The following is a 26,813-nucleotide window of genomic DNA, read 5'->3' on the forward strand; positions in this document are numbered from 1 at the left end:
ACACAAACGATACAAATGTAGATGCAGAAACATTCAGGCACAGGCCACCTTGTCATAAGACACACCTACAGACTAATACAAAGAAGGGATTCTTTTTCAAGCTTCTCAAAAACACATATTGGGGCGGCAGGTAGCCTAGTGGTTAGAGCGTTGGACTAGTAACCGAAAGGTTGCAAGATCAAATCCCCAAGCTGACATGGTAAAAATATGTCATTCTGCCCCTGAAAAAGGCAGTTAACCCACTGTTCCTAGACCGTCATTGAAAATAAGAATTTGTTCTTATTTGACTTGCCTTGTTAAATAAAGGTGAAATATTCCTCTCATGTCCATTTCTATTAGTGGACACAAGACAAATGCAGAGCAAGCCAGGTAGGATACATCCCCAAAGGAAGGGGGATTGTGGGTAGTGTAGTCAGGCTGCATTATGGGTAGTTTAGTCAGTCCACATGCGTCAGTGTGTTTACCTCCTGTGGCCTGGTGGGACAGAGGTCAGGGGAGGGGGTGTATGAGGAGGAAGAAGAGAAGGAGGCAGGAGGAGGGCAGGGAGGATGTGGAGGAGGGACAACCTCCCCCTGTACCAGGTCAGGTTCGCTGATATGCAGCACTGGTACTTCCTGTTTTCAGTAAAAGTTTTCAGTCAAACGTGTACTCAAAAGTCTATGGTTTAACCTGTTACCCTACTATTGTAAATACACTGTAAACAACACATACTAACCCTAATGACTATCCTCTATTCATTACAGCAACACAGCAGTAGAAAAGCCTTCACCTATATCATTTAGACTAGAGTCCAACTTGACAAACATAGCTGATCTCCTCTCAGTAAGAGAGGCCAGCTCAGTGATGTCAGCCATTTACACTAACAAGAGTCCTCAGCATCTCTGAGGTACTGCGGCCTCACTTGTGGGTTGTTTTTATAGATCCCGTGACTCTCTAGGAAAAAGTGACAGTTGATGCTGAGTGGACTATTTATTTATGTGTTTATTTATTTGCACACAAGAAAATGTAAATCAATATAAAGAGAGCTTAAAAGGCAAACAAATGATTCTAAAACAAAAACAAACAAACATCTAGATTTTTAAGCCTAAGAAACTAATAATTAAATCATTTAAATACTATCTGGACAAATCCAGATGAATTCAATTGATTGTGTTCCTCCTTCTCACCTCTTTCATGGTGCTGCAGGGCTTGGGGAAGCTCCGTCCTCCTGTCAGAGTGTGGTATCTCTTCTCCAGAGTGGACAGCCTGTCCTTCTCTTTATGAAGCAGCTGTAGGGCCAGGGTCCTGTCTTTAGCCATCCTCTCACAGTCCTGAGCTGCCTGCACCCCTAACTGGTTGGCCTGCACCTCCAGAGCAGCCATCTTCTCCTAAAGAACAAGGTGCACTTCGCTTTACTACATCCCATCTTACAATGCAAGCTCAAAGGATTTTTTAATTCCATACTTTTTCACATGATGGTATGACTATTATCGCTCTCACACTATTGTCCCAACCTGAACCATACTGAACGAGTTTTGATATTTTATTTTCTCATTGTCCTTTCCAGTACGGTATTAGCAACTGTGGTGGATGCTTAAAAACCTCTTAAGAATCGTACCCTTTTTAAAAACAAATGGCCTAAAATGACACCCAAATCGAACTGCCTGTATGTAGCTCAGGACCTGAAGCAAAGGATATGCATATTCCTGGTACCATTTGAAAGGAAACACTTTGAAGTTTGTGGAAATGTGAAATTAATGTAGGAGAATATAACACATTAGATCTAGTAAAAGAAAATACCAACAAAAAAACATGCGTTTTCTATATATTTTTTGTTCCATCATCTTTGAAATGCAAGAGAAATGCCATAATATAATATTGCTGTTTAGCCGCAATTTAGATGTTGGCCAATAGATGGCCAACATCTAAATTGTGTGCAGTTTCAGATTGATCCAGTGAAGCATTGCAATACTGGACAATATTATGTCTGCCCAATGTGCCGAATTGGTCAATTGATACATTTTCAAGTACATAACTATAGAGAACATACAACAATGATATGGTATGCTATGGTAATAAACTATTTAAGTTTACACACTCCCAGGAATGTCATACATGATGGATCATTAGCTTAAACACTAACTTTCACACATCTAGATGGCCAGGCGGGGTGGGCGTGGAGCCAGAGAAAGCAGGGGTTCAAACTGTGGAACCCAGTTCCTACATTTTAATATAAAAATAGATTTTATATTAAAAAAAAACATGCTACATTTTTATCTCTGGGACCTTCGGGATGACAAATCAGAGCAAGATTACTGAATATAAGTAGATTATTTACCTTCAGAGGTGAATGTATCATGCCAGTTGCCATGATAAAAGTTTGTTGTTGTTGTGCACTCTTTTCAAACAATAGTATGGTATTTTTTCACTGTAATAGCTACTGAAATTGGACAGTGCCGTTAGATTAACAGGAATTTAAGCGTTCTGCCCATATAAGACATGTCTGTGTCCTGGAAAGTTTGTTGTTACTTACAATGTCATGCTAATCACATTAGCGCAACTATCCCAGTATAGGGACACCAATCCCGTAGAGGCTAACAACTAACCAGGCCAGCGTATTACAATTCAGCTCAGTAGTGTGAAAAGGGTTCATCATGACCAATATGTTGTAGACTACTGTGTAGCAGTGTGTCCTGTTCTACCTTTCTCTTGGCCACGCTGCGGTGGTACTCGGCCCTTTCCAGGAGCAGCTGTCTGCTGAGCGTCTCCTTCTCTTCCTCCAGACCGCTCTCTCTCTCCAGTTGACGGAACTCCAAGTCCTCAAATTGCTTGGTCCCCACCTCAAGCGCATCTGCCTCCTACAGGTAGACAGATGGACCAACAGACAGATCAAATCAAATGTTATTTGTCACATACACATATTTAGCAGATGTTATTGCGGGTGTAGCGAAATGCTTGTGTTCCTAGCTCCAACAGCGCAGTATCTAACAAAAAGAGCTGCGATGTCTGTCGGTGCCATCTTGCATCTTGCCAGAGACACAGACAGACGGACAGACAAGAGGCAAGACAGACACACAGACAGGTCACACCAATTCAAAATGGGGAGGTCTTATTCACTGACAAACAGGAGTAATAACAGCATGAAAACATGTTCTCTGATTTTTAAAAATCCTATAGCATGCAGCTAGTTATTTCATTAGTAAAGTACATTTTTATATGGTATTGCAACATACATAGCAGAAAGGGCACAGTATACTTCTAGGCTACTTCACAATCGTTTTTAAAAATAAAACAAGCACATGCAAAGCGATACAGCTTCCAAAGTCCTGAATGAAGTCCAGTGTCCAAATGTCCTTTCATTCACAGCTTTGATATGCTTGCTCTTTTCCAAGGCAATACATTTAAGCAGTTGCTGGGTACTTTCTGGGTCCCTTTGATATTTTAAGTAGCAATTGAGCACCAATATTGCATTTAAAAGCCTGTTATGTTCAATGAAGTGCCATTTAATATAGACCACATGTAAAATTATATAAACTTGTTCCAAGATTCAACATTTTGGCATGTCCCTCTGTGATACTAGTTGTAGTATTCTAATTCTAGTGGTCAAGTTATAGTGTTACATTTCTAGTGTTAAAGTTCTAGGGCTCTATTTTAACAAACCTATCGCAATGGTAAATCTTAGCGCTGGAGGTAGTGTTATAGGTTCAGGGGGCTGTCAGAAATATTTTAGATATCTTCAGAACCGGAATTATGGGAGTAGTAGCTGGCAGTGGCGCGAAAGAGCTGGGTTTTTTATGAATAAAGAAGTTGTGGGTGAGTTGAGGCTTGGCCCCTCAATGGCCAATCAAAACGTGCTCCATGGCTAAATAAGTAACTGCTTCAAGTTGTGTATTTACTGTATTTCATGTATTGCTTTGTCATCAACTACAATTAAAATGTTATTCCCATTATAGCCTAGTTCGTTAAATAGCCTGCCCATATTTGCAAAATATGTTGAACATGTTTTCAGTCCCCATTGTTCTAACTGCATTGCTTCAATATGCAAATACATTGTTAAACATAGATTATAACATTTGCACTGATATAGTGGGTAGGTCTACTGTACATTGCAGTCTGACATGCCAAACATACTCAATAAGCAAGATTAAATTCACTAGGCTATTGAGAAAGCCTAAAAAGACAACGTATAATTCAAAAAAACAAAACAATAACTTGTTTTAAATAGGCTATGTCTAAATACAGTTACAGGCACCATAACTGCTCCCCATGGGTGTATAATACAGACAAGGCAACTGGATAAAGAGAAAGGCAAATATGGTGTTTTATAGCCATCATGGAACCATCTTACAGATCATATTTGCTCTTCTCCAGAAATAGCAGATGGAATTGCATTGTATTTCAGCCATAAACCCATAGACAGTGAATCGTTCTAATAAGTTTGATTGTTAAAACCTCTTAGAGCGGAGATCCCGCTAGCGGGATAAAGTTCGATAACATCCGGTGAAATCGGAGCGCGCCAAATTCAAAATACAAAATCGTAATATTAAACATTCATGACAATAAAAGTGTCATACATGATTCTTTAGCTTAGAATCTTGGTAATCGAACTGCGTTGTCAGATTTCAAAAAGGCTTCACGGCGAAAGCATAGCATTCGATTGACTGAGGACAGCGCCCCACAACAACATCCTTTTCACACCAGCACAGGCGACACAAAATCACAAAATAGCGATAAAATAAATCACTTACTTTGACTTACTTACTTTTCCTCTGTTTGCAATCCCAAGGGTCCCAGCTACACAATGAATGGTCATTTTGTTCGATAAAGTCCTTCTTTATATCCCAAAAACACTGTTTAGTTGGCGCCATTGAATTCAATAATCCAGTCCTTCAACATGCATACAAAAGATTCCAAAAAGATACCAGCTATTTTTGTCCAAACGAGTCAAACAATGTTTTTCATTATTCCTCAGGTTGCCTAATATCTAAATTAACGATAATATTTCAGACGGAGATTACTATGTTCAATAGCAAAGGAAAAGAACAAAGAGTGCGCCCACATTCACGCGCGCAAAAGACTACATTTGCCCTAGCGCTCAACTTGGAACGACTACAAACACTTCTTCATTAAAAAAAACAAGCCTAAAACCTTGTATAAAGACTGTTGACATCTAGTGGAAGCCATAGTAACTGCAATCTGGGAGGTGGAAATTAGAATCTTTCAATAGCATTGCATTGGAAGTCATTGTGAGCTCCAAAACAAACAATTCCGGATCAATTGTCCTCTGGTTTTCGCCTGCTATATCAGTATTCTTATACTCACTGACATTATTGTAACAGTTTTAAAAACTTCAGAGTGTTTGCTTTCCAATTCTATCAATTATATGCATATCCTAGCTTCTGGGCTTGAGTAACAGGCAGTTTACTTTGGACACGTCAGACAGGCGGAAATTCAGGAAACTAGCCTTACTCGCAGAGAGGTTAAAGAAATTAAACAAAAAACAGTCAATCTGTTTTAAAACCAACAACAATATTTCTAAATAGGATAGGGTCAGAAGCATGGTATCATAAATTGCTTCTCTTGTTACATGGCACTGTGTGCACACGTAGGCCTAATGTCTTTATGCATTCATTCGCACAAAATACTAGGCTCCTGTCAGTTGTATCCTTGCCGATATGCAAGGCAGATTGTCACAGAAAACTGTCGTTGATATAATATTATAGGATGACTGAATAGGGGCGTGTCTTTGGTAATCGGACGAGGGGCACTCTTTGAAAACACTAATTTGGCGTGTGCTAACATTTGTCCTATTTCACACATGTACAAGTGTGCATGTAAAGTATACGCATGTGTATGTTGGAAATGTTGTTTGCGTATCCAACATTCCCTCAGATACTCTCGGAGAATGGGGTCACGGCAAGAGTCTGCCATTATCAACGGCTGTCCTGGAACAATAAGGGTTAAGTGACTTACTCACGGGCACAGCGACACATTTTCCACAATGTCTGCTCTGGGATTCAAACTAGTGACTTTTCTGTTGCTGGCCCAATGCTCTAACCACTAGGCTACCTGCTGCCCTAAATGGGGATGGATAGCCTACTTGAACAAGCAAATGCAGGTATGTGAATTGTGAATAATGAGGGCAAAAACTTTTCAAGGCACTCTAAGTACAGTCGTGGCCAAAAGTTTTGAGAATGACACAAATATTAATTTTCACAAAGTCTGCTGCCTCAGTTTGTATGATGGCAATTTGCATATACTCCAGAATGTTATGAAGTGTGATCAGATGAATTGCAAAGTCCCTCTTTGTCATGAAAATGAACTGAATCCAAAAAAAAACATTTCCACATTTCTACATTTCAGCCTTGCCATAAAAGGACTAGCTGACATCATGTCAGTGATTCGCTCGTTAACACAGGTGTGAGTGTTGTCATGATGTTGGCCTGGGGGTAGGTTTATGACAGTCATAAATACCTCTTCACCCCTTTTTCCCCTCTCTACCCTACTGATGTTACATTTGCAAAACCCTTGGTTAACATAGAGATTCAGAAGGTGGGGGGAAATTAACTATATTCTGGTAATCCGACCAATTGAACATATGCGGTTGTAATTAATGAATATGGTGTCAGTTTGGTGGTCATCGGAGACATTCTCATCAATGATAAGATAACATAAACTCTACAGTGGAAAGTCTACACATCAGAGTTATCCGATTCACATGGAGTTGTTGTTCAATTTAAATGTTTGAATATGAAATTATTCGTGATGGGGTGAATTGTGATTTTAGCTTCTAAAATGTGAGATTTGGGTTTTCATAAGGTAGGGCTCTGCTCAATCAGTGGCTGTGAAGGGACATGGGCTATAAAACTTTTCAAACACGACCTCCTCTCCCTTCCTATATAAAGCCTTGACGTCAATGTAACCTGCTGTTCCGAGGATGTGAGGACGACGGTCCGATGTCAGAATGGTTCAGATGATAACTACAGAACGAAGCCAACATCAGCGTGAGCTTTGGTTGTAAATGGTATGAACTTTGAACTCTTATTCACTACAGAAGGGATACCTCCTAGCCGTTGAGTTAGCAACAGCAGATGCAAACGAGGGTTAGGAAGGAACAGACAGAGTATCCCGTCTACCACACAACGAAGTTACTACAAAGTATCCAATTGACCAGCAGAGACATTCTTCAAAGGACAAAGGACTCGGTTGGGCAACACGGCCTTCCATCTACCACCAACCTACCGAAGCGCAGCTCAGAGAAAATATTTATTGCATTTTCCTTTTCCAAATGGGCAGTAATTTAGAATGCATAAGATACTGTATTTACAATAGCACAGCTTCTCCCCGTGTCCCTCGGTCTTCACGCTCTTTCACTCAAACCCAGCCCCTTTTCTTTTGTGTAACAAGCTGTCATATCTGTTCTGCCCGCTAGGGACGTTTTCCTTTATGACGTCATTTGTAATCAAGTTATGATTTAATTATGTGTATGTGTGATTAGTTATGCATTTAGTACATAAACAATTAAACCCTATTTTGTATCACTGATTCAACTTTTTAGCCAGGGTTCGTGCAGATAACCAAGAATTTACAACTTTCAGATGAGACTGAATTAAGATGACGATTAATATTGATTGCTATTGATGTCAAATATTACTAGGTCTTTAAGAGTTTATTCGGAAGATAACAGCTCTATAAATGTTATTTCGTGGTGCCCCGACTCTCTAGTTAATTACATTTACATGATTAGCTCAATCAGGTAATATTAATTACGGAGAAATTATTTTATAGAATAGCATGTCATATCACTTAATCCTGCATAGCCAAAGACACGACAGTGTTGACGAGGACAAGGCTGGAGATCACTCTGTCATGCTGATTGAGTTCGAATAACAGACTGGAAGCTTTAAAAGGAGGGTGGTGCTTGGAATCATTGTTCTTCCTCTGTCAACCATGGTTACCTGCAAGGAAACACATGCCGTTCATCATTGCTTTGCACAAAAAGGGCTTCACAGGCAAGGATATTGCTGCCAGTAAGATTGCACCTAAATCAACCATTTATCGGATCAACAAGAACTTCAAGGAGAGCGGTTCAATTGTTGTAAAGAAGGCATCAGGGCGCACAAGAAAGTCTGGCAAGCGCCAGAACCGTCTCCTAAAGTTGATTCAGCTGCGGGATTGGGGCACCACCAGTACAGAGCTTGCTCAGGAATGGCAGCAGGCAGGTGTGAGTGCATCTGCATGCACAGTGAGGTGAAGACATTTGGAGGATGGCCTTGTGTCAAGAAGGGCAGCAAAGAAGCCACTTCTCTCCAGGAAAAACATCAGGGAGAGACTGATATTCTGAAAAAGGTACAGGAATTGGACTGCTGAAAAAAAAAAAAAAAGGAATTGGACTACTCTCCACCCTCTCCGAGTTGGGCATCTCCGGCACGGCCCACGCTTGGATTGCGTCCTACCTGACAGGTCGCTCCTACCAGGTGGCGTGGCGAGAATCTGTCTCCTCACCACGCGCTCTCACCACTGGTGTCCCCCAGGGCTCTGTTCTAGGCCCTCTCCTATTCTCGCTATACACCAAGTCACTTGGCTCTGTCATAACCTCACATGGTCTCTCCTATCATTGCTATGCAGATGACACACAATTAATCTTCTCCTTTCCTCCTTCTGATGACCAGGTGGTGAATCGCATCTCTGCATGTCTGGCAGACATATCAGCGTGGATGACGGATCACCACCTCAAGCTGAACCTCGGCAAGACGGAGCTGCTCTTCCTCCCGGGAAGGACTGCCCGTTCCATGATCTCGCCATCACGGTTGACAACTCCATTGTGTCCTCTTCCCAGAGCGCTAAGAACCTTGGCGTGATCCTGGACAACACCCTGTCGTTCTCAACTAACATCAAGGCGGTGGCCCGTTCCTGTAGGTTCATGCTCTACAACATCCGCAGAGTACGACCCTGCCTCACACAGGAAGCGGCGCAGGTCCTAATCCAGGCACTTGTCATCTCCCGTCTGGATTACTGCAACTCGCTGTTGGCTGGGCTCCCTGCCTGTGCCATTAAACCCCTACAACTCATCCAGAACGCCGCAGCCCGTCTGGTGTTCAACCTTCCCAAGTTCTCTCACGTCACCCCGCTCCTCCGCTCTCTCCACTGGCTTCCAGTTGAAGCTCGCATCCGCTACAAGACCATGGTGCTTGCCTACGGAGCTGTGAGGGGAACGGCACCTCAGTACCTCCAGGCTCTGATCAGGCCCTACACCCAAACAAGGGCACTGCGTTCATCCACCTCTGGCCTGCTCGCCTCCCTACCACTGAGGAAGTACAGTTCCCGCTCAGCCCAGTCAAAACTGTTCGCTGCTCTGGCTCCCCAATGGTGGAACACACTCCCTCACGACGCCAGGACAGCGGAGTCAATCACCACCTTCTGGAGACACCTGAAACCCCACCTCTTTAAGGAATACCTAGGATAGGATAAAGTAATCCTTCTCACCCCCCTTAAAATATTTAGATGCACTATTGTAAAGTGGATGTTCCACTGGATGTCATAAGGTGAATGCACCAATTTGTAAGTCGCTCTGGATAAGAGCGTCTGCTAAATGACTTAAATGTAAATGTAAATGTAAAAGTCATTTTCTCTGATGAATCCCCTTTCCGGTTGTTTGGGGCATCCAGAAAAAAGCTTGTCCGGAGAAGACAAGGTGAGCGCTACCATCAGTCCTGTATCATGCCAACAGTAAAGCATCCTGAGACCATTCATGTGTGGGGTTGCTTCTCAGCCAAGGGAGTGGGCTCACTCACAAATTTGCCTAAGAACACAGGCATGAATAAAAAATGGTACTAACACATCCTTCGAGAGCAACTTCTCCCAACCATCCAGGAACAGTTTGGTGACGAACAATGCTTTTCCCAGCATGATGGAGCACCTTGCCATAAGGCAAAAGTGATAACTAAGTGGCTTGGGGAACAAAACATCGATATTTTGGGTCCATGGCCAGGAAACTCCCCAGACCTTAATCCCATTGAGAATTTGTGGTTAATCTTCAAGAGGCGGTGTGCAAACAAAAACCTACAAATTCTGACCAACTTCAAACATTGATTATGCAAGAATGGGCTGCCATCAGTCAGGATGTGGCCCAGAAGTTAATTGACAGCATACCAGGGTGGATTGCAGAGGTCTTGAAAAAGAAGGGTCAACACTGCAAATATTGACTCTTTGCATCAACTTCATGTAATTGTCAATAAAAGCCTTTGACACTTATGAAATGTTTGTAATTATATTTCAGTACTCCATAGCAACATCTGACAAACATATCTAAAGACACTGAAGCAGCAAACTTTGTGGAAATTAATATTTGTGTCATTCTCAAAACTTTTGCCCACAACTGTAGACCCCTTTATTCATAAGCTACTTTTGGCTAATGGCAAGGATAAAAATATGCACCTATGTGATGCTGCTAAACCAGCCTTGATTAAGGGTAGGCTTGGTTTTTAATCAAATTAAACAAAATGGTGGGAAACTAAAAATATATATTTTTTATGTTTCTAAATACGAGATTCACTGGCACAAAAAGGCACATCTCTCCTTCCATGGGCACTGTGCGTCATGGCTGGATAGGCTGCGCTTCAGCTCTCAAAATCCATGCCATTATACACTGCGTAACCATTAAGAGCTGCTTTTTGTGGGTCTTAAAATTTACAATTAACACTGCATGAAATTTACACTGTTGTGCTTGGACACACCTCAAAGAACACACCTCAAATATTGCCACCCCTCCCACCTCAGTGCAAGTGAGCTTATGTTAGACAGATAAATTGCCGAACCTGGCATTGTGCTGGAAAATGCCAGTGCGCCAATTTTTAAATGCGAAATTGCAAACTAACGTGCGTTTGACACAGCCAAAAATACAGCCCCTAGTCTTCTAATTCTAGCGTTCTAGTTCTAGTGTTCAATTTTTAGTATTCCATTTCTAGTGTTCAAGTTCCACTGTTCAAGTTCCAGTGTTCTCGTTCCTAGTTTTCTAGTTCCTAGTGTTCTAGTTCCTAGCTCTAGTTCCAGTGTTCTAGTTCCAGTGATCTAGTTCCAGTGTTCTAGTTCTAGTATTCTAGTTCCAGTGTTCTAGTTCCAGTGTTCTAGTTCTAGTGATCTAGTTCTAGTGTTCAAGTTCTAGTGTTCTAGTTCCAGTGTTCTAGTTCTAGTGTTCTAATTCTAGTGTTCTAATTCTAGTGATCTAGTTCTAGTGATCTAGTTCTAGTGATCTATTTCTAGTGTTCTAGTTCTAGTGTTCTATTTCCTAGTGTTCTATTTCCTAGTGTTCTAGTTCTAGTGGACTAGGGTGTGTGAAGAGCACTGACCCTCCGTAGCTGCTCCTGTAACTGTTCCCTCAGAGATTCAGGACAGTTATGAACCTGGCTCTTCATCTCACTGTACCCCTCATGAAGTCTCTCCAGCAGCTGCCGCTCAGTAGACACATTAGCCCTCCCCTAGAACACAAACCACATACACACACCATACACACACCATACACACACGCGCACACACCGTACACACACAAGTGCACACATCGTCCCAGGGAGAAACAAAACACACAGCTCAAAACTACGCCATGCAGCCAAGCAGCTTTAAAGAGAGGTCAAAGGCAGTAGGTGAGTGACGGGGTAGGAGGATTAGGGTGCCGGGGGTTAAGGTTGCAAGGCTTCAAGCATCTTTTTGAGTCAAAAGGAAAAAAATAAGCTGAAAAGTGTATAGCTATCAGTACTCAACACACTTGGCCATATAAATTAAGGTTGATCATTGATACAGAGCTTTGATGTACAACTACCAGTACAAATTCTATGCACACTTGCATGCGTGCACGTGTAGGTAGCTGTGTGATCTGTTACTAGATGGTCCTACCTTGTCTTTCTCCCTCTGGGTGGCCCTGTCCAGCTGGCTGAGTTTAGACTGGAGCTGAGAGATGATCTCTGTCTCTGCCTCGACCTGCTCCTGCTCAGCCTGCCTCTCCCCCTGCAGCAGAGCCCTCTCCATCTCCGCCTAGGAGGGACAGACAGGCAAACAAGACAACAGTGCTTAGTTTACAGTAACTCGGCCTAGACTCAAGCAAGTAGAAGCACATCGGCAAGAAACCTGGAGAGGAACCAGACTCTAAAGTCCATCCTTAGCTAGCTGTATCAGGTAGAAGTTACTGTTTATCCTATAATAATATAATTTGGGGGATGCTTCTATTTTTCCTGTTACACACAAGTGACTTGCCTAATTAAATAAAGTTAAATATATATATATAAAGTTTGTAATAAAAAAGTGGGGTCACGGCCAGGGTCGTCATTGTATAGCACCCCTGGAGCAATTAAGGTTAAGCGCTTAGGGCACAGCGAAATTATTACTTTTAAATGTTTGTTAGCTCTGGAATTCGAATCAGCCAACTTTTGGTTACCGACTCACAACGCTCTAACCTCAAGGCTACCTCCCGCAAAGTTAAGATTTAGTTTTGATTAAGTTGGTGGCAGCTCAGTTGCCACTAGTTTAAGTTTTACAAATCACTTTGTTTTACCAGTGCACTTACAACTGGAGAGTATTGCAGTGCTTACGGGAAATGGACAAGGGTTGCTGTTTGTTAACCTACCTCCTGTCTGGACTCCTGTAGCTGCTGCTCCAGCTCTGTGACTCTGTGTTTCAGCTTATCCACCCTGGACAGAACCCTGGTCCTCTCCTCCTCCAGGTACTGCTGCTCCTGACGCCCAGACACACCTGATCCTGATCCTAACCCTGATACACCAAGACCTAACCCTGACCCTGAGTCTTCCTGCTGGATAAAGCACACATGCACCAATGTGAGTACTTATCTAATAAAAGAGAACATTCAGAGAACACTGAGCCGCCAACATGGGCCCACGCCGCTCACGAGGACTGTGTACTCCTGATCGCCGTGGCCGACGTGAATAAGACATTTAAGTGTGTTAATAACCCCTCGCAAGACTGCATCCCAAGCCGCACCCTTAGAGCATATGCCAACCAGCTGGCTGTATTGTTTACGGACATGTTCAATCTCTCCCTACCCTTCTGTTGTCCCCACTTACTTCAAAATGTCCACCATTGTTCCTGTACTCAAGTTAACTGAGCTAAATGACTATCGCCTCATAGCAGTCACTTATGTCATCATAAAGTGCTTTGATAGGCTAGTTAAGGATAATATCACCTCCACCTTACCTGACACCCTAAACCCACTACAATTTCCAATTTACCGCCCAATAGTTAAACAGATTACGTAATCGCCATTGCACTGCACTCTGCAATATCCCACCTGGAAGAAGGATTACCAATATAAGAATGCTGTTCATCAACTACAGCTCACCCTTCAACACCATAGTGCCCTCCAAGCTCATCACCAAGCCTTGGGCCCTGGGTCTGAAACCCTTCCTGTGCAATTGGATCTTAGACTTTCTGATGGGCCAACCCCAGGTGGTGAAGTTAGGCAACAACACCCCTGCCACACTGATCCTCAACACGGGGGTCCCACACGGGTGTGTGCTCAGCCCCCTCCTGTACTCCCTGTTCACCCATGACTGTGTGGCCACGCATGTCTTCAACTCAATCATCAAGTTTGCTGACGACACAACAGCCTTATTACCAACAACGACAAGACAGCCTACAGGAAGGAGGTGAGAGTCCTGGCAGCGTGGTACCATGAATATGACCTCTCCCTCAACGTCAACAAAATGAAGGTGCTGATCGTGGACTACAGGACACAGTAGAGAGCACGTTGGTGTGAAGGGATCCACAACGACAGGGCCGTAGTGGAGAGGGTCAAAAGCTTCAAGTCCATCGGCGTGCACATCACTGAGGACCTGAAATGGTCCCTTCAAACCGACAGTGTGGTGAAGAAGGCGCAACAATGCCTCTTCAACTTCAGGAGGCTGAAGAAATTCTACTTGGCCCCTAAGACCCTCACAAACGTCTACAGATGCACCGTCGGGAGCATCCTGTCAGTCTGTATTACCACATGGTACGGCAATTGCACAGTCTGAGAATGAGTGTGTGCGTGTGTTTGTCTGCTTGAGCATGCATGTGTGCTTGTGTGTGTGAGTGCCTGCGTCGCGTGTGTGTGTTTGTTTGTGCGTGTGTTTTTTCTCACCTCCTGGTGAGTGCTCTCTGTGCTGCTGGACTCCTCTCTCTGGTTCTCCTCGTCACTCTCTCTCTGCCTCTGAGTCACTCCTCCTCGCTGAGTCGCCCCACCACCTGTCTCTGTACAGGGTCTCTCTCTAGCGCCCCCCTCCCCTGGTCCAGGGAAGTGCCCTGTTGTACTCCCTGTCTCACCACCCAGACACTGGGGAGAGTTGGTGTACTCCGCACACAGGCTAAGGATGGTCTCCAACCTCTGTCGCTCCTACACACACATCCACACGCACATGCGCGCACACACACACACAGAGCAAAGTGGTAAGAAGGCCTACAAACCACACAATGACACAGCTCAGATTGCCTCTAAAATTGTCCTTGTGTGACATTGTCCCGTCCAGGCAGCTGTCTCAGAGCCATCGGCTGTTCCTATTGGCTGACTGTAACCAGACACCAGAAGTGACGGAACAGGCATGAGCATAACTGTTCCTTTACAGGGGTCCTCTAGCCATCATGCCAGAATCATACTGTATAGGCTAGGTCTGTATTTTGATATAGAACAGGGAAAGTGTTCAACTTTCTCTCTGGCCCCACCCAGGCTAGAGCTTTCTTCTTCTAAATCACATCTATTTTAGACTTCCATAGAGCACTATTCTTAGGAATCAGATATGCTGAGAGCACCTAAGCTAAACCTAACTAACATTAACTCCCATATACACCAACCAAATAAGTGTAAACCAATGCACCTACTTCCAGTACAAATATACAGATACGCACACACTCAATATAGACACATTAAGTAACACAAACAAAAACACAGCTATCACACACACACACACACACACACACACGCTGCCATCATTCCCTTAGTACCCCCTGCTGCTACCCATTTTGTGACCCCATCAGTGTCTTCAGCCGACCTTTCACCTCTGACCTCACCATCTGCTGCAGTCATTTACCCTCACATGTATCTCCACTCTGCCCCACTACAGTGTGTACCACACACAGTACATATAGTCTGTATAGTTAAACAAACATCACTTGTTAGGGGGTGCTGAGCTTGCTGAAGAAAACTTTGATTCAAATGTTGTGTATTTACTAGACTGATTAAAGGTATCATGTGAAGTAATCGTGTATGTAGGTCCTACTTCATTTCTACCATATACATATGGCCTCTAGACTGCCTGTAGAGCAGCCAGGTTGGCAGTACCATTGGAAGGACATGCCAAGCATGCCACCCATTACTCCACACCATTCAGGCCAGAGAAGCTAGGCTAAATGATAATAGTGGCATGAGATGACAGACACCACAGCTCACCATGACCTGCAAACAGGTTGATCGAATCATGCAATGTATTCAGACACATACTGCTATGTATTGTCACTCTGCATATAACAAATTGAATCATACTGCACCTACAAAGTACAACTCGGTATCGGTACATTTGTAGATATTATGACAGTGTTACAGTATATTATTTTGTCAAAACTCTTGGCAAACAGCTAAAATCATATGAACTCATGACCACTGTTGCCCAGACTGAAAAGGGATTTCAAATCAATACAGGCATATTGTAAAAGGCCAACTCTTGTTAAAAGATGTGTCAGAATCAGCATTTAGAACCATATACATAGCTGTAGCCTTAAGCCTTAAGTCTAAGTCTACAACATGAGGGTCAGAATAGGGTACTTAACGCTGTGTGTGTGTGCGTGCGTGCGTGCGTGCGTGCGTGCGTGCGTGTGTGCGTGTGTGTGTGTGCGTGTGTGTGTGCGTGTGTGTGCGTAAACAACACTGTGACTGAAACAAAAGAACAAATGTCTCATGCCACCCACCCACTAATGACCCATGTAACATGTTTGTGAAACCACCAGGGAGGAAATGCACAAGAGAGTGACGAGAGAAAAGCCTGTGAATGCCCAACTATAATATACTTTCTAAGTATCTACAAACATTCAGACATTCCTTATGGCTTAAGCGTGGAACACTCAGCCTTTTTGTGTCAGGATATTACATATTTTGATTGCATTTACATAGGGTCCTAAAGTCAAATTCCTTAAGAGTGTATTCAGAGGTTAACAACAGCAACAAGTCTCCCAAATGTTGTTCAGTGGAACAGTGAGAAAGGTAACTGCCTGTTTGTTCTTTGTGTCATTCATTCCAGTCTTGGAAGAAGGATCTGTTAATCCCAAAGTGAATATGATAAAAATGTAAAAAGGAGATGTCGGCAGTCAGTCTACCAAAGCACCACAGAGAGCAGGCTGAACTGACATCACTATATCTAGTAACAGGTACAATTAATAACCTTAAACTCGCACCAGTTAATCCTACTCTAAAAATTCCTCCATGTTTGTAGGTTCAAGGATATGGTACTTGGTTGCCCCCTGATGGTGAGTAGCCTAAACTACAAACAGTTCCAAAGGCAACAACAGTCAAACTGCCAGGGTAGGCCGGGGTAAACCACGAACAGATACAGATACAGTACAAAGGTATGGGCCTCTGATAATGGCCTAAATCTACAACAGAAACCAATCTCTATCTATGGCTCTGCTGGAAACTGGATATCTTTGAGTTAGTTAAAACTGTTGAGTGAGCGGACTTGCCTTTCAGACTGGCTCTATTTTCAGTCAGCGCTGTGACTGTACAGTCAAATTGCTGTGGTCTGAGGGTCTTTTTCCATTTTAGCAATTCAATTTCTATGGGCTGCTCTGCCCCTACTCTTTCTGGGAATTAGACCACAGATACACCATGACCCACATTACCTTACTGACAGCACAGGAGAGAGGACAACATAAAAGCTCTCTCTCTCGCTCTGAACCTTTTAGCTTTGTTATCTTATCCTTCTCCCCGCATTTCTCTTTATCTCTCTTACTCATAAAATAACATTATGAGGATAAGTGTAATCTTGTGTAAAGAATTTGGATATCTGATCAACTCGCGATTACATACACATGCATGCACACACAGACACACACACAGACACAGAAACACAGATAGACAGACCATCAGCACCGTAGCAGATGGGTATTGGCTAGCATGCTAGCAGAAACCTGTAAACTTCCAGTCATTGCGCTAACACTAGTTAGCAATTGTGCTAGTACTAGTTAGCAACTCCCTTCACACAGCACGTAGAGACATACAAATGGTATTCCCGAGTTTATCTGACTCATTGCCAAAATCCGGAAGTATTCCTTTAAGATCTCCTGTTGCCTATTTTTTGAATCATGCTCCGGATCGCATAGAGCAAAATACTTGAAATAGCTTATCTATTTACTACTGTGAAGTAGTTCCAATTAAATGAGAGATGGGACGAATAGTATCCTTGTTGTATCAAATCAAACTTTATTTGTCACATGCGCCGAATACAACAGGTGTAGTGACCTTAGAGTGAAATGCTTACTTACAAGCCATTAACCAACACTGCAAACAACACTGTTTTCAGAAAATATAGATAGGAAAATATTTACTAAATAAAGTGAAAAAATGTAAAAAATGTTTTTAAAGAACAATAGAATAACAATAAAGAAGCTAAACTAAGCAAAAAAAAGAAACGTCCTCTCCCTGTCCACTGCGTTTATTTTCAGCAAACTTGTGTAAATATTTGTATGAACATAACTACATTCAAAAACTGAGACATAAACTGAACAAGTTCCACAGACATGTGACTAACAGAAATGGAATAATGTGTCCAATGGGGGAGTCAAAATCAAAAGTAACAGTCAGTATCTGGTGTGGCCACCAGCTGCATTAAGTACTGCAGTGCATCTCCTCCTCATGGACTGCACCAGATTTGCCACTTCTTGCTGTGAGATGTTACCCCACTTTTCCACCAAAGCACCTGCAAGTTCCAGGACATTTCTGGGGGGAATGGCCCTATCCCTCAACCTCCGATCGAACAGGTCCCAGACGTGCTCAATGGGATTGAGATCCGGGCTCTTCGCTGGCAATGGCAGAACATTGACATTCCTGTCTTGCAGGAAATCACGCACAGAACGAGCAGTATGGCTGGTGGCATTGTCATGCTGGAGGGCCATGTTAGGATGAGCCTGCAGGAAGGGTACCACATGAGGAAGGAGGATGTCTTCCCTGTAACACACAGCATTGAGATTGCTTGCTATAACAACAAGCTCAGTCCGATGATGCTGTGAAACACCGCCGCAGACCATGACGGACCCTCCACCTCCAAATCGATCCTGCTCCAGAGTACAGGCGTCGTATAACACTCATTCCATCGACGATAAATGCGAATCCGACCATCACCCCTGGTGAGACAAAACCGCGATTCATCAGTGAAGAGCACTTTTTGCCAGTCCTGTGTGGTCCAGCGACAGTAGGTTTGTGCCCATAGGCAACATTGTTGCCGGTGATGTCTGGTGAGGACCTGCCTTACAACAGGCCTACAAGCCCTCAGTCCAGCCTCTCTCAGCCTATTGCGGACAGTCTGAGCACTGATGGAGGGATTGTGCGTTCCTGATGTACCTCGGTCAGTTGTTGTTGCCATCCTGTACCTGTCCCGCAGGTGTGATATTCGGATGTACCGATCCTGTGCAGGTGTTGTTACACGTGGTCTGCCACTGCGAGGACGATCGGCTGTCCGTCCAGTCTCCCTGTAGCGCTGTCTTAGGCGTCTCACAGTACGGACATTACAATTTATTGCCCTGGCCACATCTGCTGTCCTCATGCCTCCTTGCAGCATGCCTAAAGCACATTCACACAGATGAGCAGGGACCCTGTGCATCTTTCTTTTGGTGATTTTCAGAGTCTGTAGAAAGGCCTCTATAGTGTCCTAAGTTTTCACAACTGTGACCTTAATTGCCTACCGTCTGTAAGCTGTCCGTGTCTTATCGACCGTTCCACAGGTGCATGTTCCTTAATTGTTTATGGTTCATTGAACAAGCATGGGAAACAATGTTTAAACCCTTTACAATGAAGATCTGTGAAGTAATTTGGATTTTAAGAATTATCTTTGAAAGACAGGGCCGTTTCCTTTTCTGCTGAGTTTATATACATAGGGTACCGTTACCGAGTCAATGTGCGAGGGTACAGGTTAGTTGAGGTAATTTGTACATGTAGGTAGGGGTAAAGAGACTATGCATCGATAGTTAAGAGCTTGTCAATCTGAAAAAGCTGGCATTAACATTTCAGCCACAATATATTCAAATCAATAGCTGTTCGATTTTATATTTAATGTTTAATATAATGTATTTCTATTTTTTTCCGCTCCTGGGAATGAATAAACAAGGGGGAAAAATGATGCAATTATGCCATTAAATCAAATGATTATTTTTTAATTCTTTCTCTCGGTGTAAAAAGAAGTGGGGGGGGGGGGTGTCAGTGCAAATAGTCTGGGTGGCCATTTTATTAATTGTTCAGCAGTCTTACAGCTTGTGGTTAGAAGCTGTTAAGGAGCTAATACTTATTTTCCACCATAATTTGCAAATAAATTCATTAAAAATCCTACAATGTGATTTTCTGGATTTTTTTTCTCATTTTGTCTGTCATAGTTGAAGTGTACCTATGATGAAAATTACAGGCCTCTCTCATCTTTTTAAGTGGGAGAACTTGCACAATTGGTGGCTGACTAAATACTTTTTTGCCCCACTGTATTATTTTATTTGAAACCATCACAGTCAGAAAAGGTGAGGAATTTATTCTGTAAATGTTCATGGAAATGAAATACATTCATATGAAATATATTCCTATTTATAATTATTTTAGAATGTAAAGATAAAAGAAAAATATTTTAGCTCATTTCGCTAACGGCAAATGTTTGCATCTTGTTACTATATTTTCCTTTTTTATGCATAAGGGTGTCATCATATAACCTATTTTCACAAAATACATGCTTGTAATGCAAAACTTCAACCACTAGATATTGTGTGTACGAATTGTCTAAAGTTTGTGGTAAGATAAGCACTTTCTCATGTCAAGTTCCGTTTTTTGGGGTATATTTTGTACGTATGCAAAGTTCATAAATGAGGCCCCTGACATATTCCCTCCCAACTCACAGCTCTGACCTTTCTTCCATACATGCGAACACTCTGCCCCCTCTCTGGCTCTCTCCCATGCTTATTGCAAAATGCTGTCAATAACTGTCCTGTTTGTTCCCAGAGACTTCTTGGCTCCAGAAATAGCGTTCCCCCTGTGGTCTCATCAGCTGCTATCTGCCTGGAGCATGAACCCAGATCCCTGAGCTGTGTGTGTGTGTGTGTGTGTGTGTGTGTGTGTGTGTGTGTGTGTGTGTGTGTGTGTGTGTGTGTGTGTGTGTGTGTGTGTGTGTGTGTGTGTGTGTGTGTGTGTGTGTGTGTGTGTGTGTGTGTGTGTGTGTGTGTGTGTGTGTGTGTGTGTGTGTGTGTGTGTGTGTGTGTGTGTGTGTGTGTGCGTGCGCGTGCGTGCGTGCGTGCGTGCGTGCGTGCGTGCGTGCGTGCGTGCGTGCGTGCGTGCGTGCGTGCGTGCGTGCGTGCGTGCGTGCGTGCGTGCGTGCGTGCGTGCGTGCGTGCGTGCACCCTATATTCCCTAATAGCACCCTATTCCCTAAAAAGTGAGCTACCTTTGACCAGGGCCCATAGAGCTCTGGTCCAAAGTAGTGCACTATATACAGTGGGCTCCAAAATTACTGGCAATGCACAAACAATACTTTGGACCCTTTCTCTATTCAGATCCTTTCAAGATCCTTCCCATTTTTGGGGTTGCGCTTATTAACTGCCCTCTTCAACTCAGCCCACAGGTTTTCGATTGGATTGAGGTCCGGCGACTGAGATGGCCATGGCAGAACATTAATTTTGTTGACAAAGAACCATTTCTGTGTGGATCTTGAGGTATGTTCGGGGTCATTGTCTTGTTGGAAAGTCCACCTACGGCCAAGTCACAGTCTTCTGGCAGAGGCAACCTGATTGTCAGCCAAAATTGACTGGTACTTGGTGGTATTCATTCTGTCATCAATCTTAATCAGTGCCCCTGGAGATCTGAAATTAAAACAGCCCCAAAACATATTTGACCCACCACCATATTTCACCGTGGGTATGAGGTGCCTCTCCTGGAATGCATCTCTGTTTCGATGCCAAACATGCCGATGCTGTATCTGACCAAAAAGTTCAATTGTGGTCTCATCTGACCAGATCATCTTCTTCCAGTCATAATTTAAATGACGTTTAGTAAACTCCAAGCGCTTCCAAAGAGCATATCTGATGGTGCTTTTTGAAACCTGATGACCCCAAGATGCCACCAAGGCCTGCAATTCTTTCACAGTGATTCTTGGGGATTTTGTTGCTTCTCTCACCATCCTCCTCCCTATCCTTGCGTCCTCTACCCGTGAGGTTCTCAACTGTTCCTTATCTTTTGATTTTTTTAAATAATTGCCCTGACAGTGCTCAGTGGTATATTCAATCGTTTGTGGATCTGCTTGTAGCCACTAACAGATTTATGAAGGTCTACAGCCATCAGTCTCTTTTGAACTGCCAGTTCAATTGTTTTCTTCATGGTGTTGGATGTTGAAGGGATATTGCATGCATGTTACCTCATTTGTATACCCTAGTGAAACAGGAAGGGATGTAATGGCACAATATAGTTCCTTAAGACTAAGATAAACATAAATAAGTGGAATTTAATTCCTGGTGTAATTTTGGCAGATGTTTACAATTTACAATAATGTTGATAGATGTTTACAATCATCTTTAAGAGCGCCATTAATTGTGAAACCTTGATTTAGAGGACATAGATGTTTAATTAAATCAATACATTATTTTGGTGGACTCCATTGAAACATCAATAAAGTACACTATTTCTCACATGTTGGTATTCTTAGAGAATATTATTATTAGAGTTTCTCTCTGTAATTATATTATTTATATTTTTTAAAGTATTGTTTGTGCATTGCCAGTCAGGGGTGCCAGTGATTTTGGAGCCCACTGCAGGGAATAGGGTGTCATTTGGGATGCAATCAGAGTGACATGCTTGTGTAAATTCCTTAGGGAGTCTGAAAGTCCATGTGCTGAGGGCGTGGGTGTCTCCCTGACTGCCATATATACCCAACACAGGAGCGGGGGAGCAGCAGTCAATTTCAAGGCAAGCTTCCTCTAGACTGGAACACCCACCCAGCACATATAGACACCACCCCCTCTTTATAGAACTCCTCTGAGCACATATAGCCGCCCACCTCCACACACAAACAAAAACACAGCTATCACAAACACACCCACACACACACACACCTGAATACCCACCAGCTTCTCCATCTCCTGCTCGCGGAGTCTCTCCTCTCTCTGCCAGCGGTGGTACTCCAGCAGCTCATCCTCGTTGTCACTGATCTCTGAGATGCTGTTCTTGCGTTCCCGGGTCCGGGGCCGTATAGGCCCCTTGGGGTCCCTAGATGCTCCAGCTGGGTCCCTGGTGGCCCCAGCACTACCAGACTTCTTCCTCTGTCCCTGGGGGCTTGTGAGAGGAGAGGGCCCAGTTCCTGTCCCAGACCCAGACAGAGAACCCAAGGCTGGGGTAATGGCGATACCCGGGCTGCCCTTCTGCTGCCTGCCTCCCCCGGAGGTGGGAGAGGGACTCCTGGCTCGCAGCCCCCTATCCTGGAGGGATCCCTGTGCTGGAGAAGCCCCTCTACGAGACATGGAGGGGCTGGGAGGGGGTAGCTCCCTCAGGCTGGAGGGTCCAGAGGGCTCTGGGGTCCTACGTGTCTGCTGAGGGCTGTCTGTGTGGGACTGGGCCTGGAAGGGGTGCTGTGGGCTGGGAGGACGAGAGCCTAAGCCACCCACCCTCAACCTAGGGCTGGAGGGGGCCATGGATGCCTGACATCCAGAGAACTTAGAGTTTAGTCTGGCGCTGGAGACTGGGATGTGAGATGGTCCATGTACTGCTCTAGGAGTCTCTGAACTGCCTACTGGGCTGTCCTGACCCACACCTCTACGGGAAGCAGTGGGGCTTGGCAAGGACTCCGCTAGGGCCCTCCTCATAGGCCTGGGGCTCTCCGGGACCCTCTGCACATCAGCAGGTCCACTGTAGCCCCCAGGAGGGGTGGTACGTGGCTGGGTGACAGGGATCTGGGTGGTGAGGGTGTAGCTGGAGGAGCGGGCAGGCACTGGAGGAGTACCAGGCCCCGGGAAAGCATCACTACTGGCAGCCGACAGAGGAGAGGAGAGCGGGGAGAAGGGGCCGGGCGGGGAGACGTTCTCATAGCTGGAGCCCATGGACATGGCCCCAGGGCTGGTGGGAGGGTAGAGCAGGTAACGTCCTCCCCCATTCAGCATGGGGGAGAGGGGGGACTGAGGGATGGGGTGGTGGGCCAGCTTCCCGGAGGACTGGGGGTCATCCATCACCAGAGAGTCCATGATGTCCTGGAGGTCCCTCTCTATGGTGCTGGTCAGGGGGCCTGGGTGTGGGCCAGAGCCGGAACGGGTCCTCTCATGGGGGGCAGGCTGATGGTTCCCATTCAGCACCGTGTGGGAGTCTATGGTAAGACAGGAAAAGGAACCAGTCAGTGTTTTAAAGGTATATACTGTATGTTTCTAAAGTAGTCTACACACATCAACAATGACTGAGAGACAGACAGACGGACACACCCAAAAGTATTTTATAGCCTACTAAAACATCCAGTACTGGCTACTGTGGCAACACCCTGTGTGTGTTGTAAGTTTTGTTTCTCAGCTGTGTGTGCTGTAATCCTATAGGGATCTGGGGCTGCTAAATTTAAACACTCTACTTCAATCTCACTGGGCCCAGACAGGAAAGTGTGGTTCTCACTCACACTCTCACACACACACACACACACACATACACACACACACATACACACACGATCGGGTGTGGCTCTCAGACCAGCTGCAGCACTAAGGTCAGAGGAGAATGGACTCTCAGTCAGCACCACCCACAGCACAGACCAAGAGACATCATCAGCACAGGGCCAGAATTAAGACACAATAAAGTGTATAGAGGGTACAAAAAGTCCCTATAGTATAAGTAAGGCATAAATGCCGACATTCTGTACATTACCTTAGGAATAATGGACAACACAGTGGGACGATTCGGAGTGGAGTCCCTCCGCAGAGTTAATTATTTCCAAGGTAATGTACAATGTGGAGGGTTTTATCCCGCTTATACGATTGCAAGGTGGCGCCGACAGAGATGGTCGCCTCGCTTCAGGTCCTTAGGAAACTATGCAGCGATTGTTTTTATATATTATTTCTTACATTGTTAGCACTGGAAATCACCAGGAAATCTCAAGTGTTATTCCATACAGCCGAGAAGATCTATTGGATATAAAAGTAATGACAACTTACCAACATTACAACCAAGAATATGTCTTTCCTGAAGCGAATCCTTTGTTCGGACCTCCACACTGGACATGGGATCTTATCCCGGAGGCCGACCCAAAACAGGAGAGGCAGCCGGAGCGGCTTACTGGTCACACTCAGAAGGAGAGCACACCATCCACCGCTCCCGAGCATGTCCAATCTCTAGATAACAAGGTGGACGAAATTAGGGCACGAGTTGCCTTCCAGAGAGACATGGCTCACTCGTGATATGTTGCCAGAGTCGTTACAGGCACCCGGTTTCTTCATGTATCACTCCGACAGAAACAAATATCTCTCTGGTAAGAAGAAGGGAAGGGGGTGTATGCCTTATGATTAACGACTCATGGTGTAATCACACCAACATACAGAAACTTAAGTCCTTTTGTTCACCTGACCTACAACTCCTTATAATCAATGCCGACCGCATTATCTTCCAAGAGATTTCTCTTCGATTATAGTCACAGCCGTGTATATCCACCACCCAAGCAGACACCTCGTCGGCCCTGAAAGAACTTCACTGGATTTCACTGGAAACCATACATCCTGAGGCTGCATTTATTGTGGCCGGGATTTTAACAAAGCTAACCTGAGAACGAGACTTCCTAAATTCTATCACCATATCGAATGCGTGACACCGGCTGCTAGCATTCTGGATCATTGCTACTCTAACTTCCGAGATGCATACAAAGTCCTGCCCTGCCTTCGGCAAATCTGACCATGACTCCATTTTGTTGCTCCCAGCCTATAGACAGAAAATAAAACAGGAAACGCCCGTGCTCAGGTCCGTCCAACGCTGGTCTGACCAATCGGATTCCACGCTTCAGGATTCCTTCGATCACGTGGACTGGGATATGTTCAGGATAACCTCAGACAAAAACATTGATGCATACGCTGACTCGGTGCCCGAGTTTATTAGCAAGTGCATCGGAGATGTCGTACCCACTGTGACTTTTTAAAACATTTCCTAACCAGAAACCGTGGATTGATGGCAGCATTCACGCAAAACTGAAAGAGCAAACCATCACTTCAAAACATGGCAAGGCGACTGGAAACATGACCGAATACAAAGAGTGCAGCTATTCCTTCCGCAAGGCAATGAAACAAGCAAAGCGTTAGCATAGAGACAAAGTAGAGTCGCAATTCAACGGCTCAAACAGGAGACGTATGTGGCAGGGTCTACAGTCAATCACAGATTACAAAAAGAAAACCAGCCCTGTCGTAGACATCGATGTCTTGCTTCCAGACAAATTAAACAACTTCTTTGCTCGCTTTGATGACAATACAGTGCCACTGACATGGCCCGCTATCAAAGCCCATGGGCTCTCCTTCTCCGTGGCCAACGTGAGTAAAACATTTAAAATGTGTTAACCCTCGCAAGGCTGCCGGCCCAGACGGCATCAATAGCCGCGTCCTCAGAGCATGCGCAGACCAGCTGCCTGGTGTGTTTACGGACATATTCAATCAATCCCTATCCAAGTCTGTTGTCCCCACATGCCTCAAGATAGCCACCATTGTTCCTGTTCCCAAGAAAGCTAAGGTAACTGAACTAAATGACTACTGCCCCGTTGCACTCACTTATGTCATCATGACCTGCTTTGAGAGACTAGTCAAGGAGCATATTACCTCCACCCTACCTGAGACACAGGCATTTTAAAACAGAAAAGTCAAATTTGGTACTTTTTACCTAGACACACTCCAATTTGCTTACCGCCCCAATAGGTCCACAGAAGGCGAGGTCAGTACAGGTGCATCAAAGCTGGGACCGAGAGACTGAAAAACAGCTTCTCTCTCAAGGCCATCAGACTGTTAAACAGCCATCACTAACATAGAGAGGCTGCTGTCAACATACAGACTCAAATCTCTGGCCACTTTAATAAATGGACTTAATAAAGGTATCACTAGTCACCTTAAATATCCTACATTACTCATCGCATATGTATATACTGTTCTAAACCATCTACTGCATCTTGCCTATGCCTATCATTAGTCACTTTAAATAACACCACTTTAATAATGTTTACATATCCGACATCACTCATCTCATATGTATATACTGCACTATACCATCTACTGCATCTTGCCTATGCCGCACAGCCATCGCTCATCCATATATTTATATGTATATATTCTCATTCATCCCTTACATTTGTGTGTATAAGGTAGTTGTTGTGAATTTGTTAGATTACTCGTTAGATATTACTGCCTTGTCGGAACTCGAAGCACAAGCCTTTCGCTACACTCGCATTAGCATCTGCCACCAATAAAATGTTATTTGATTATACCACAGCTGCCAAAGAAACAATACTAAAGCACACATTTACTGGAATAGAAATGACATATTTTCATTGATATTTTCATTTTGATAAGTAAATTCATACATACCAGAGACGTGACCCAGTCTTTCATTATTTTTGTTCTATATCTATGGACCC

General features: G+C 44.1%; 1 protein-coding gene across 13 annotated transcripts in view; it reads right to left on the bottom strand.

The window, feature by feature from the left end:
- Positions 1–26,813, bottom strand: part of phldb1a (pleckstrin homology-like domain, family B, member 1a) — an 84,287-nt gene that overhangs the window by 17,726 nt on the left and 39,748 nt on the right. For 5 of the 13 annotated variants that reach the window (XM_052457459.1, XM_052457462.1, XM_052457467.1 and 2 more), the window contains 8 exons: positions 22,297–23,537; positions 14,105–14,356; positions 12,596–12,778; positions 11,869–12,006; positions 11,328–11,456; positions 2,682–2,837; positions 1,167–1,367; positions 465–614 (listed from right to left, as the gene is read on the bottom strand). In XM_052457459.1, the coding sequence (XP_052313419.1) occupies positions 465–614; positions 1,167–1,367; positions 2,682–2,837; positions 11,328–11,456; positions 11,869–12,006; positions 12,596–12,778; positions 14,105–14,356; positions 22,297–23,537 (2,450 nt within the window). The remainder of the gene's footprint in view (positions 1–464; positions 615–1,166; positions 1,368–2,681; positions 2,838–11,327; positions 11,457–11,868; positions 12,007–12,595; positions 12,779–14,104; positions 14,357–22,296; positions 23,538–26,813) is intronic. The other 8 variants (XM_052457468.1, XM_052457466.1, XM_052457470.1 and 5 more) reach the window with 6 other exon arrangements.

Source organism: Oncorhynchus keta, chromosome 11 (assembly GCF_023373465.1).
Source record: "Oncorhynchus keta strain PuntledgeMale-10-30-2019 chromosome 11, Oket_V2, whole genome shotgun sequence".
In the NCBI taxonomy this organism is placed as follows: domain Eukaryota; kingdom Metazoa; phylum Chordata; class Actinopteri; order Salmoniformes; family Salmonidae; genus Oncorhynchus; species Oncorhynchus keta.